The 15,371-nt window shown below is 35.8% G+C and overlaps 1 protein-coding gene across 5 annotated transcripts in view; it reads right to left on the bottom strand.

The window, feature by feature from the left end:
* lrp1b (LDL receptor related protein 1B) overlaps positions 1 to 15,371 on the bottom strand; it is a 1,066,453-nt gene that overhangs the window by 286,623 nt on the left and 764,459 nt on the right. For all 5 annotated transcript variants that reach the window (XM_016994954.2, XM_062970961.1, XM_062971003.1 and 2 more), the window contains 3 exons: positions 6,485 to 6,607; positions 5,185 to 5,325; positions 100 to 225 (listed from right to left, as the gene is read on the bottom strand). In XM_016994954.2, coding sequence (XP_016850443.2) covers positions 100 to 225; positions 5,185 to 5,325; positions 6,485 to 6,607 — 390 coding nt within the window. The remainder of the gene's footprint in view (positions 1 to 99; positions 226 to 5,184; positions 5,326 to 6,484; positions 6,608 to 15,371) is intronic.

The raw sequence follows: 15,371 nt of genomic DNA, 5'->3' as shown, positions 1-15,371 counted from the left end.
ATCATAAATAACAGACATGATGGTTCAGTATTGTTTTTACAGCTAAGACTCACATATTTAATTACTATAAAGTTAAAATAAACATTTTGTTTGTTTTACCGGCACAAGTTTCATTTGATTCGTCTTCATTACTGCCACAGTCATTTGCTCCATCACAAAGCCACCTCTTGGGGATGCAATGGTTATTATGACATTTAAATTGATTGTCAGGACAGCTGTGGTTAACTGGAAAAAGAAAAATGTGTTATTCTAAAGATGAAATAATGAAAAAAATCATATCACATAATGTGAAGAAATGGTTAGAACTCTTTACAGACGTACACAGAAGTAAACCCCAAATCTGTGGTTAAAAGATTACAGCCACAATAACTTTAATCTTTTATTTTGAATGTACAGTTGCTCATACCAAAAAAAAAAACCCAAACTAATATGTACAAGATAAGAAGCAATTGTAGTTCATAAAACACACACGCGCGCGCACACGCGCACACACACACACACACACACACAAGAATCTAAATACCAATCTTGTGAAATAAGGAATGAGGAGGGAATTCATTTGGTTCACATTTTGAATTCTGCTCCTGTCTTCTGGAGTGTTAGCTTTCCCTCCCAGTTTGGTGTAGTCTGCAAAATTGATGGTCGTGCCTTCTACCCTTCGTCTAAGTCATTAATAAAGATGTTGAACAGAACCGGGCCCAGGACGGAACCCTGCGGCACTCCACTCATGACTTCTTTCCAAGATGAAGATGATGCATTCGTGAGCACCCTTTGGGTTCGTTCACTTAACCCATTACAGATCCACCTAACCGTAGTTTTGCCTAGCCCACATTTGACTAACTTGTTTGCCAGAAGGTCGTGGGGGACCTTGTCAAAGGCCTTACTGAAATCCAGGTACGCTACCTCAACTGCATTCCCTGCATCTACCCAGCTTGTAACTTTATCAAAAAAAGAGGTCAGATTAGTCTGGCATGATTTGTTTTTGATAAATCCATGTTGACTATTAGTAATGACCACATTTGTTTCTAACAATACTAAACAGTAAGAAATGTTAATGATGTCAATTCTGTTATTGGTTTCAGTTTCACCCACTGAAAAAAGTAATTCAGTATCTATGCAAGTTTGATTGATTTAATTTTAGAGAGTCTTTTTAGTTGAGAATAACACCTTGATTTACACCTTTTCTATATTATCAGATGCTTTTTTTAGTACAAGGTCCCCATACTGCATCCAGACGCTTATGCTTCTGACATTGTGCTTTTAAACAAATTTTGATTCAATAATAATAAGAACAATAACAATAAAACTTTATTTATATACTGTCCTATCTCCCTGAAGGGACTCAGGGCAGTGAACAACAAAGTCAGCAAATAGTCAACGGCATACAAAAGAAAAACACATAGACACTTTTTCCTCTTTCAGGAGTAAATTTCCCTTCCCAGGGGTTGTTTTATCTCACTTCCTGTTGTCTCACTCCCGTTCTTAATTATGAGTAGTTTGTACGTCAGATGTTTGTAACTTGGGGACTGCCTGTATATGGCCAGAATTCAATATTGAATTCACACTGCATTTAATTAAAATTGTTGCCACATCCCTTCTTCCTTTACCTTTGTGCACCTAAACCCTTTTGTAGAAAGTTGGTAAAGTTTACGAAGCAGGGTTTTGTTGTTGCTGTCTGAGTAGCGAACTACAGCATTTTTATAATACATATTTTGGGTAGTTGTACTACAACTTTCAGGAGTTTAAAATGCTCATGGATAACTAGGGTCCCATCCATACCAACCATATAATGCAGTTACTTTTTGGTGGAAATATGCTGAATTATGCCTAAAGAATAGGCACCCTTGTGGGAGAGGATACAGTAAATTTACTGGTACAAGAAAACAACAGTAGTTAAAACTGCTAACTTGCCAGTGCTACCATATTTATAGAGGTATAACTGAAGCTAACTCCTTGAGCTTTCTGAACATGACAGATCAATTTGCAAGGATATGAATGGGGGGGGGGGGGTTGGAGGAAAGTTTCGAAAGTTCAGATGGTAAATTGATTTCTGCTGACAAAATATTCTGGCAAAAAGAATATTGAGGGGAATTTTTGGAGGTGTATGCTGTTGGAGAATCTGGCCAGATGGATAAGGAGCTGGATTATCAAACTGTAATAACAGATTCCAGGATAGAAGACTGATTGGGATGACTCTGTACTCTCAGAAATGAAAGAGGTAGACTGTGCTGGAATTTAGAAGGGGATTTGGAGAAACGTGCTGAGATCAAGAGTTTTAATATCAGAGAGAAGAGAATTGTTTTACAGGACTTTGCTGAGATTAAAGATTTTGATGTCAGAGATGAGATGGTGATCTCAAAAGTCAGAGGAATTGTAAAAGGGTAGAAGTCAGGGAAAGGGGAAATTTTGTCCAGGAGCTGAAGAAGATGTGGGAGTGGAGAGAGTATCCAAGATCAAGATGAAGTTTATCTGTGGGATCATGTATTTGACATCTGAAGTGTATATGGGGTTTTTTGTTGTTTGTTTAAGGTTGGATGATTTACAAAAATAATTGTGTGTGTGTGTGTGTGTGTGTGTGTGTGTGTGTGTGTGTATATATATATATATATATCTCCAAAGTTTGGGTTTTTTGGGGTTTTAGATAACATGTATGTCATTTCACTTTTGGAGCTGCACATTAGATTTAACAAAAGCAATTGTTATATTAGCCTGTGTCTTGTTTATATTAATTTGAATGAAATGCTTTGAAAAAATGTGTTTATATAAATGGATTTTGTATATAAACTTGGGTGGTTGCTATATCGGAGCTGTAGAAAATTAGAAGACATATTATTTGCAGTAGGATATATTTGGAAATAATTGGAAGAGAAGGAAGTATTGATTTAAAAGCCGCCACCTGTATTCGAATCCCATGATATAAAAAGTGTGGTTCTCTGCCCCTAAAGGGATAAGAAAAATCAAGAAGCAGTGTGATGGGTTCCAATTTTTTTCATAAAGATATCAATTATAATCTGCTTTCACACATCTTCCCACAACAGCTTTAGATAGTTTATTGTTATTAATATTTAGGGCAGGGCTGTAGCTTGGGGGGGGGGGTAGGTGTTCAACGCCCCCCCATGAAAATTTTCAGGTTTTTTATTTAAAAATCAGGCTTACTCATGAATTTTAATCAAATCCCCATGAGTGTCCACTGAAGTTTATCAATGGAGCCTGATTTCTAAAATATTTTGCATTATGGAACTACTCTTCATGATTCGCTTAAAAAAGGTTTGAACCCCTCTACCCCCCTCCCTGAATTTTTTTTCTGGCTATGGCCCTGCACTAAGGTGACTACACAGCAATATAAGCAAATGTGTTTTATGCTACAACTATATGACAAATTTACTCCTTTAATAAATCTTAATTGGATAACTCAGGCAAAGATGTAGAACAACCATGACAAATGTTTTTGAGCAATAGAAGGTTTCAACATCAATAATATAAATTTGGTCCATCCCATTTCAACATACAAATTTTTTTAAAACCGCTGTAGCCATTTTCTGAGACACTACTCAACCAGTTACTCCAGACTAGTTCTCATCTGATTTCAATCTACAACCTCTCTCATCTCATCCTGTCTGTTTCTATCTTACCACACAACTGTCCTGATATTGTATCTATCTGTTACTTGTCTGTTCTTATATGCCCCATCCCATCCTAATTTGCTTTATTTCTAGCTCATTCCTTACTCTGTCACTAATCCTATCTTCATTTTATTCCTTAAATGACAAGACAGCTAAGCCTGTCTTTTTATAGTCTTTCTCCTTTAGCCCTCCTTTATAGTATCTCAAGAACTGACCTCTAGGTATATTTGGCAGCATTCTCTCCTGATTCTCTTCAAACAGATTTTTTTAGCTATTCAAAAGAGCTAGACATTCAATAAAGAACCAGCTGGAAAATATGATATCTATAGGCTTTTTAGCATTTTCTTATTTAATTAATTGATGATTTAATTAACAACTTAATTCTAGAATTTACTTAATTTTAAAAGTGTAACTTAATTTAAGCAATAAAAAGAATAAATCTGATGAAGTAGCTTTTTTGTTAGAAAATTCCTTAATTTCTACCTTAAATGATTCCTATTAGTTAGTTTCTGTCGCTGCCATCACCTTTAGGCACACTTCTTTTTATGATCCTATAGTGTTTTTTTCAAGTAATAAGGTTGCAGCAAAGATGAGGAAGTTCACACTTGGTTGTTCTGCAGTTCCCACGTGTCTCCTTTTACCATATATTAAGCTAGCAAAGGCTGTACAGTGTCCTGTTCCAAATTTCTGTCTGCTTTCTTGGACACTCTTCAAGATACCACTGCCAAGAAGCAATGAAGTGTTTAGCAACCTTCTGCACAATAATTCTGTCTTCAGGGTATTCAAATTGATTTTTCCTTATTTGCAAGCAGAGTTTGCCTCTTGGACCAGCCACCACACGCATAGGCAAAGGGCATTAGCATCAGAGGAAGAAAAACTAGCCACATTGGAATATGAGGATCATTAGGCTGATCAGTGATATGGTGAAGATGTGTGTGCTAGACAACCAATCTTTTCCCTCTTCCCACAACTGTAGACTTAAGATAAAATGGATAATTTATACCAATGATTAGGCAACAGCAGCTCTTTTAATTCCCCCAGACGCTTGCATTTATGAATATATTAAAGTTCTCATAGAAAACATTTACCATCTTCCTGTTAACGACTTATGTGTGCATAAGTTAAATTAGTTAATGGCTTACCTGTGCATAGGTCCTCAGATGAAATGCAAAGAGCTAATCACCTAAAAACCTTCTATCAGCAGCTGTTAAGCCATTCAAGGGAAGACTTCTATCGCTTACCAATGGGGAAGGAAGGGAGGTGAAGGAGAATCATACTGTGAAAATCCAACTCCTCTGGTCCTGGGGAAAAGAAAAGGCATCTTTTCTTTGAAGGTGCATCCTTTTTTCTTCCCCCATAAAAAAAAAAAATCAAGACCATGGTTTGAATCATTTCTCCTTCCTTCCCTGCTCTACTGGTAAGTGAGAGCAGTAGGAACCTCTGAAGGATCTTGGCACCTGTGAAGCATTGACAGAACACAGATCTGCACTTGTAGAGCTATGCATGAATGTAAGACTATCTGTATTGTTTAAAACATGGACTATATTGTTTAGATACATACAGCAAAGCTCAGAATGTTCATCTGATCCATCCAGACAGTCATCATCACCATCACAACGCCATCGGTCTTGAATGCAGCGCCTGTTCTGACACTGAAACTCTCCCACTTTGCATAATTTGGGTAAAACTTCTTCAGACATAACTGAGGAGAAAGATGCATAACAGAAATGTAGTTATAAGTTGTCAGTATAAGGTTCTCCCCCACACCCCTATATTACACATGCGAATTTGCTAAATTTTACATATTTATAATAATTTCATGTGGAGTTTCCTGTACGACCAATATATGAAAATATTGAATATATGGATAGTATTTTTAATTATTCAGTTGCTCTCCTGAATCTGGTTTATTTTTTTTTTCTAAAATGTTTTTTCATCAGAACTGTGAAAACAAATACCCTTCTCCTTCTCGGAGGATGATAAATCAGAATGGGTACCCTCCTGGGTTTCCCCTAATGTGACGGGGATGTTAGGGAAAGTAAGGGTTGTGTTCCAGAAGCATCCAACTGGATGCGCTTGTTGCCATGCAATGCAGACATCAATCAGCCACTAAACCGGCTTGGCAGCTGGTTGTGCAGACTCCATGGCACTGATCTGGAGTACTCCACTTGGATCAGCACTGACATATATGACCTGCCAAGATAGCGGCTAGGTTTTAAAATTTGTCAGGTATGGACTTCCTAAATAAACACTTCTAATTGATTATGCCGTTACACATCACTGAATTGTTTAGTTTGTTCAATAAGGTTTAGAACATTAGAAGTGATGGGAGTGTGGAAGAAGACAAAGAAATCAGTTTGCTGCCTCAATCCATCATCTTGCTTTAAAGCCAATTATGTTCAAGCATGCATGCAGGCCTACTCCCCTGCACCATTTTGTGTGCTGTGCTATGTCTTGCATTCAAAGTGAGAAGCAGGAATTATATTTTACTTCCATTTCTTAAGCACGTGGGAGACTTTTTCATGTATAATGTAACTGAAATAAGAACACTTTAAAAGAGGTTGACAACCTGGACAAAATGTTGCCGTAGCTTTTATAATTTCAGAATGTACACTCAGCTTTTAAAAGAAGCTGCATTTTTTTCAAATTTCAAAAAGATTTTCTCCACTTCATTTAATGCTGTACACCTTTCATAATCCTAAGGGGTTAGGACAGGCGAAGCTTTCAATATTTTGACTACTGTGTTCAGTACAATATCGCTCATGATGGAATACATGGAGAATTGTCTATTAGACATTATTCTGAATGTATCTTTTTTACAACATTAATAAATGCACAAACACTCTCTAAGAAGAACATACTCATGCAGGTTGTACTGTTCTCATCCAAGAGCTGATTATCAGCACAAGCACACACTCTGCCTCCAGGTACAGCTAAGCAGAGAGTGCTGCAGCCTCCATTATTAACACGACATGCATTGTCACCTGCAATTAAAACAAAAGACAGCATTAAGAATAAATAGCTCAAGGAACATGCTGCAAGAATACAATCTTGAAAACTTGTAGAAAAGTGGCTTTATTTAGCAAAAACACTAAGATCAATGCTGTTTTTTTTCTTTACTGGTGCAACAGCGATAACATGAGATAATTCAGGCATGGTCTTGCTTCTTCGTCTTTTAAAATACATAAGGGTTAGTAAAATCTGTCTATCTCTCTATTGATTTATCCATACATTCCTTCTTTCTTTATCCTGATCAGAGTGATGTGTCATTATTCATTTGCTTTTATATAATTCATTTTACAAAGTTATTTAAAACTAAAAAGAGTTTCAATGAAAATCCACAAAAAGACAGTCATAGAATCATAGAATCATAGAATAGTAGAGTTGGAAGAGACCTCATGGGTCATCCAGTCCAACCCCCTGCCAAGAAGCAGGAAATCGCATTCAAAGCACCCCCGACAGATGGCCATCCAGCCTCTGTTTAAAAGCCTCCAAAGAAGGAGCCTCCACCACAGTCCGGGAGAGAGAGTTCCACTGCCGAACAGATCTCACAGAAAGGAAGTTCAAGCAAGGGATCTAGTCCCCATGCCTTCAGATGGCCAACTTAAGGGACTATTTTTCTCATAAGCATTCATGACCACCCTGCATTCATATAGAATAAATACATTGGAAGTGTTTTTAAAACTGTATTTTAGATCCTGGATTCCTACAAAAAAATTAAATGCAAGGGAAACAGCACTTCAGAATTGCATGTCTCCCATGCAGAATATCCTTGTGTCTTAATTATGGAGGTCCATAAGCCAGGAGACAGTGAGGAAATCCATTAGGCAGAGGGATGAATTCATGGGGCAGTGAGGGAAACTGTCAGGTAGCATCCCCCATCACTCCCTTAACCTTTCTATGCTGTTTCCCATCTGTCCCAACTTGGTCCCATACTGTTCCTGGCTTAGTGAGGACACATAAAAGTTTAGTTGCACATTTTATCACTATTTATGACTATTTACAGGATGGATGCTCTCATTTTAAAATCAAATCAACTTGTAAATATAATGCTGATAGCAGCAATCCTGCTGGTAGGGTATCCCATGTCAGATAGGTATTTGCTGAGGAGACAGACAAACTGTGTCAAACAGCAACTGGGCAGAGCAATGGATTTTTTTGGATGGGGTGGGGTGGGGTGATATATTGGCAGAGCATATCTTGGGAGACAATGGATTGCTAAAAAGATAAATGGGTGCTATAGTACTAACTCACTCTGGAGCTAAAATAACTAGATTGAGACTGTCATACTTTGGACATTTTATGACTTCTTGCAATGTGCCTAAAGTAAGACAATCTCAGTAGAAAAGACTCACTAGAAAAAACAATAATGCTTGGTAAGATAGAAAGCAGTAGGAAACAAGGAAGACCACGTTCTAGGTAGCTTTAAGGAAGCCATGATCATGAGTCTGCAGGGCTGTTGATGATCAGGGGACTTGAAGGCCTCTCATTCATAGGGTCACTATAAGTCAAAGCCAGCTAACTAGCAACAACAGAACATCCTTTAAAATATATTAAAAGCAAGGATCATTAATTAACTAAGGATCCACTGTTAAGAAGCTCTTAATACACGCTTAACTAGCAACATAGGATTATCGTCTATTCTCATTAAGTAAATGAGGGAAAAATCAATTTGGCTCAAGCAGTAACCGAAATAAATTTGTATGAAGACTTTATTATTCTTCATCACAAGAGATAACCATATCATTACCCTATAACAAATAATCTATCACCATGTCGGCTTGAAATTGTACTGATACCAGAAGTAAATGAAACCTTGATCTTTAAGCTGTTCTCAAATGCTGCAATAATATTCTTCACACCACAATTTTCATTAGAAAAGCAACAGAAAACTGAGGATAAATACCAAATTCCCCATCATCTACAAGTCATCCAGATCAATTTATGAGTTAACAAATAAATTATAACAAATATGAACATGTAATAAGATGTACAATAGTAGTAGTAGAAGAAGAAGAGAAAATAACTACTGATATGGATGGGAGGCTTATAATGGTAAGTGGGAAAATAAATAATTGCAAATTTCACTAATTAGTATTTATGCCCCCACCCAGCAACAAATAAGATTCATTAATAAAACTTTTTAAAAAATAGAACAGAAGGCAGAGGGGGTATATTCATTGGAGGGGACCTGAATTTAGATTTATATAAGAAAAGGAAGAATAATAGGGCAAGTAATAATGGGGAAGAAAGTAAAAGTAATTTCAAGAAATTGAATATTTGTGAAATTAATGAAAAAGTTGGATAAAGAGTTGACACTCCCACACATTTTTTTAGCTACGCATGATAAATTTTCCACAATAGATTATCGAATCATCATTGGGAAGTAGGTGGCGAAGAGATCATGCACCTCTCTTCTTAAAACTGGGATATAGTAGTAGGAAGACTGAATATAAGTAGAGATTTAATCCACTGGTTGCATTTAGGGAACAGGACAAACAAGAGATAAAAGATGAAATAAAGCAATATTTTAGAATTAATAGATTGCCTGACCTAAAGGAGAACACAATTTGGGACACCTTTAAAGCCATGATCAGAGAAAGATGTATCGCAATGAAAAAGGGTAGTTAAAAAAAGATTAAAAGAGAGAAGTGAGAGCCTAAAACTGAAAGGAGATAAATTATTTCAGCATTTCCAAAAAACCCATATCAGACTGAAATAAAGACAAAAAGAGAATAAGAAGTTATTAGAAGATTTATAGAAAATTGAAGTAACAAAAATACTTGTTTGTAAAAAATGACTTCCAGAATAACACAAAGAGATTAGCAAGTTATCTAAAAAAGAAAGGGAGGAATATTATAACAAAATTGAAGGATGGAAATTGACAAATAAAAACTAAGCAGGAAGATCTGAGGGAAATAAAGGCAAGTTATTATGAAAAACTGTACACAGATAAAGAAATTGGAAAAACAGAGGGAATTATTACAAGAAAAATAGGCCCACAGGCGTAAGCAGGGCTGGGAAAAAAAACTATTATTAGTAAGGTTATTAATAATCTGAAACCAAACCCTTCCCCTGGTTCTGGCAGCTTTACCTCTATCTTTTACAAAATATTCCAGTCTGAAATTATCCCTAATTTAGAAATTTTATTTAATGAGGTATTAAAGAACAGAACCATTCCTGAAACATGGAAAAGGTGTGAAATAATCACAATTTTAAAACCCAGAGGAAACCAACCCCAACTCTTACAGGCCAATTACTCTATGCAATGTAAATTATATTTTTTTAATAAAAAAATCCTTGCTAATAGGTTGATAGACATAATATCAAAATTAATAGAGGAAGACTAATACGGTTTTTATTAAAAACAGAAGACTAGCAGATCCAATCCAAAATATACTTAATATAATTAACCAAGGTACGAGAGAAAGCGAGAAAACTCCTATTATTACAAATTGGATGTTTACAAAGCTTTTGACATGGTAAACCACCAATATCTCTATCAAGTCTGTGAAGATTCTAATTTAGGGAGGAAATTTTGTGAAGTAATAAAGGAACTTTATAAAGATAATCAGGCACAATTATTCATCAACAGGACCAGAACAAGAAAAAATAATATTAAAAGTGGGACTAAGCAATGCTGCCCCCCTCCCCTATCCTCTTTGCATTGGCAATAAAACCTTTAGCAAATTTCATTAGAAATGATAACAAAATTAAAGTATTTAACATTGGGAGGGACTTAATAAAAATTAATTTATTTGCCAATGATGCCATGGTTCTTTTGGGGTCACTGGAGATGTCTATAAAAGAAGTTATTAGCATCATAAAGAAATTTGAAAAGTTATCAGGGTTGGCCATTAACATTCAAAAATCAGAAATTCTACTTAAAACCTGACTTTGAAATACTTAAAAGAAATACAGGCTATCTTGGGAATAAATTAGGTGAGAAGAAATTAAAATATTTAGGGGTTTAAATACCCCCCAAAAATAAATAAAACAATTTAATTGAATTATAATTACCTATGGAAAAGGTAAACAATTGAATTCTTAATTGGAATAACCAGAATTGGGATATGTCAAGTAAAATTAAGACAATCAAAATGATGGCTTTCCCCAAATTTTTATTCCTATTCCAAATCTTACCATATAGAATCTCAACAAAACAATCAGGTAACTCAATAAAAACTTGGATAGCAGAAGCAAACAGAAATAGAATCACCAAATCAATATTTTACTCCCCAGAAGGAACTGGAGGATGGGGGGCACCCAATTTACAGGATTATTTTGATACTTGCCAATTAACAAGACACTTAGAATTTCAATGATTCCAGAAAATGGACCAGAATTGAAAAAATAATAAATTGATGGGTTCATTGCCTATGTTTAAAAGGATGGTGAATAATAAAGCACTGAAAGAGATTAAAGGTGGCCCAATGATCTCATCTATGTAGTGCTGAAAAAAATTGAAAGGCAAATTTCCATTGACTAAAGTAGATATACTCCCAATAGGGTTCTAGGCAATAAAAATGAGCATGTATTGGGAAAAGTGATAAATTTTTAAAAACAAAAAGAAATGAAACTGATAAGAGATCTCCTAAACCCAGACGAGACAATCAAAAATTGGAAGAAGATAAAAGATAATTGTGTTCAATGTTACTGGCCTTTATGGAATAGGTTGAAACAAAGGACTATGGACTGCAAGAAATAGGAAGGTTCAGAAACAGATTTTGACCAAATTTTAAAGTGGAAATTAGAGAAGGAGAAAGGCCTAATGGGTTTCATATACAAGAAATTAGCTGGAAAACAATATAATTTGAAACAAACATTGACTGAGCTAAGGAAAGAGGACCTGAATAGTAACGTGTCAGACACTGAATACTGGATCAATTCAATTAAAAAAAAATCAATCACATAAGGACTAGAGAAACACAAAGGAAAATGCTGACCAAATGTTATAGAACCCCAATTAAAATGGTTCACATAACTAAATCAACCACAACATTATGTTAGCATAGATGTTGAAAAATTGGCCCCTATGTGCATAAGTGGTGGGAATGTGGCAAAGTACAAATAGGGTTGTTGTATGTTTTCCAGGCTGTATGACCGTGTTCCAGAAGTATTCTCTCCTGACATTTCGCCTTCATCAATGGCAGGCATCCTTAGAGGTTGTGAGGAAAACACACAACAACCCTGTGATTGCGGCCATGAAAGCCTTTGACAACACAAAGTACAAACATTTTATAACAAGGTAAAGAGGGAAATGGAAAAAATAATACGGCATAAACTGGAATTGAATAATAATAATAAAAAAAGAATTCTTCACCCAGAAAGTAGAAAGGAACGAAAACATTAAAAATTGGGTCAAATTGATAAAATATGACCGTAGCCGCCCAAGCAACAGTTTCTTTTGGGCTGGAAAGTACATAGAAAGTGGGAAGTCAAAAAATAGTTTAAATATTTAGCTGATTTCATGCTCTAAGATTACATCCTTGAAAGGAGATAGAGTAAAAGGAAAATACAAGGAACTGAACCATACTCTATCTACGATTAATCAACTAAAATAATATTTTAATGAAGGAGAGTACCGTTCCCTGATGGTGGGGGGGGGGTAAGGGGGGGTAAGGGAGAAGTATCAATAGACATTTAGGAGATAAATGCGGAATCAGTAATGTTAAGAAATTTAAGAGAATGACATTCTGTTTGTATTATGAAATGGTTACTGAATTTAATATTACTCTGTGTTTAAATAAAAATAGTAGTAGTAGTAGTAGTAGAAGAAGAAGAAGAAGAAGAAGAAGAACTACTTATAGAAAAGTAAACTTCAAAAGCTTTAACTTTAACAAACTTAATGGGTTGGGACTAATTGGAGGCTACATTTACACTGTAGAATTAATGCATTTTAACTGCTATGATTCATTGCTATGGAATTATGGGAGTTCTAGTTTGAGGAGGCAACAGCACTCTAACATAGAAAGCTAAAAACCCAAATTACAACTTTCATGGTTCAATATAATTGAACCATAGCGGTTAAAGTGGTGCCAAACTATACAATAATAATATTGATATAATTGAGTAATATTGAAATCCATGATATTACAGTTAACCTTCATGAATAAATAAAAGGGGCAAGCTTGAAAGTAGTCAACTATTTAGAGTTATGAAGAGTGCCTATTTTTTTGGGGGGGGGGGGGAGGAGTGTAAGCTGGGGGCATCTCCACTGTGCAATTAATACAACCTGAAATGACTTTAACTGATGTGCCTCAATGCTATGACACCATGGGAGTTGTAATTTTACTGGGTTTGTACCCTTTTTGTCTAAGGGTACAGCTGCCTCACCAAACTACCATAATACCATAGCATTGAGCCAGGGCAGTTAACATAGTGTCAAACTGCATTAATTCAATAGCAACCCCTGGTCTACTACACTGAAGCCACTGATCAGCACAGCCATCTGCCATCTTGAAGCCCGAGTATCAGACACAGGGAGGGATCTTGAGAGTAAAAAGACACAATTCCAATACTGGAAAAAAAAGTTCTGTTCTGTGTTCTGAACAAAGCAAATTGTAGCAACCTATGAGAAATGCATGACAGGAAAGGTTATGGAGGATTTTCTACAATGGATCTCACCATCATGAATTGAACTCCTAGGGAAAAAAAACATGTTCCAAGTTGGGATGACTTTATGGGTAGCGATGTACAATTCAGGTGTTTGTATCTTTCAAAATAAATATTTTACTATAGTTTACACTGTCATCCTCCCATTATGGGGAAGCTTTAGCATGAAATCTAGCATCTTGTGTATTCTTTGTAGTTAGAGTGCTGTGTGCTTTCAAGTCATTTCTGATTTATGGTGGCCCTAAGGTGAACCCATCAAAGAGTTTTCTTGGTAATATTTCTCCAGAGGGAGTGTGCCTTTGCATCCTCTGAAGCTGAGAATGTGTGAATTATCTAAGGGTGCATCCACACACAGAATTAATGCAATTTGACTCCACTTTAACTGCTATGGATCAACATTATGGAATCACGGAAGTTGTAGTTTTGCAAGGCTTTTAGCTTTCTCTGCAAATAGCACTGGTGCTTCACCAGACTACAACTCTCATAGTTTCATAGCACTGAGCCATGACTCTTAGTTTTGTCAAATTGCATAAATTCTACAATGTCATACAGCAATAAAAGGGACCTCAAAAGCTATCTATTCTCATTCCCTCTTTAAAAAGGAATCCAATTACTACAGCATCCCTTTGTCTATTACCTTCTTTTCCATTTTTTCAATTTATTTTCTTCCACAATTGTCTTGCAGGTATTACATGTTTTGTTCATTGTAAACTGTAATACAGTGATACCTTGACTTAAGAATTCAACTCGTTCTGTGACTGTGTTCTTAAGTCAAAACATTCTTATCCAAATTGAATTTTCCCACTGAAATGCACTGAAATGCTAATAATCTATTCTAGCCCCTCAAAAAAACACCCCAATTTTTTGTTATGTGTTTTAAATAAGAAAATGTATCTTATAAATAACAAATACAGTAGAGTCTTACTTATCCAACATAAACGGGCCGGCAGAACGTTGGATAAGTGAATATGTTGGATAATAAGGAGAGATTAAGGAAAGCCTATTAAACACCAAATTAGATTATGATTTTACTAATTAAGCACAAAAAACATCATGTTATACAACAAATTTGACAGAAAAAGTAGTTCAATACGCAATAATGTTATGTTGTAATTACTGTATTTATGAATTTAGCACCAAAATATCACGATGTATTGAAAACATTGACTACAAAAATGCGTTGGATAATCCAGTACGTTGGATAAGCGAATGTTGGATAAGTGAGACTCTACTGTAATGTATAATATATACAATCTCTGAAATGAATAGGCAGTACTTGGTTCCATCCAGCCATTGAGGCAAGGAAGTACATTTGAGGCAACAAAATGTGTGTTAGCCAGTGTAACAGCAAGACAAAACAGTATTGTTTTTTTCATACTGCAATTTCAGCCTCCCTCCCTTGCTCTCTCTCTCTCTCTCTGTGTGTGTGTGTGTGTGTTCTTGAAGTGAAACATATAGTACCAGGAATAAAAAGCACAAGTGTGAACTAACCCAAACTTCCTCAGTGAACAGCAATATCTCAAAGCAGAGAAGAACATGCAGGCAAAGCCATGCAGGCTGAGGCACTGAGCCTCTGGTCTGCTGGAAGCCCTGAACTCACTGTTAAAACTGATGCTCTGCTGCACCAGGTGGACTGCAATCTCAGGAGTGGAATCTCCCAATTGTAATTTCTCAGAACATTCAGGGGAAGCAATCACACGGAGCTGGCGTTTCTGCCTTGCAGGAAGAGCCAGAGCTTCTTCGGCTAGGGATCCAGGTTTTGTTTCTTTGATTTAACCTTTTCTTGTTTGGTTTTTATAAAGACTTTTATAGTATTTATGAATTTATGATCTTCTAAGCACCACGTTTTACCACCAAATATCCCAGACTGGTAGGAAATTCTTCCAATACATTAAGAATAAATGTTTTTGAATTTTGTAATTTGAATTACAAAATTACAAACACATTCTGTCAGCTATGTAGTAGTTCTTCAGTTATTTAAAGATGGACATTACATTATGCTTTTCTTTGGGGGGGGTTTTCCTAGTTTAAACATAAACAATCTCATCGTGCTTTTAAAAAAGGAAATAATGTACAGAATGAGAGATCATTCCACTATTATATTATTTGACTCTAAACAGGGGAAGGATCAAG

The sequence above is a fragment of the Anolis carolinensis genome, chromosome 1, assembly GCF_035594765.1.
Source record: "Anolis carolinensis isolate JA03-04 chromosome 1, rAnoCar3.1.pri, whole genome shotgun sequence".
Lineage (NCBI taxonomy): Eukaryota > Metazoa > Chordata > Lepidosauria > Squamata > Dactyloidae > Anolis > Anolis carolinensis.
This window is presented reverse-complemented; position numbering and strand designations above follow the sequence as displayed.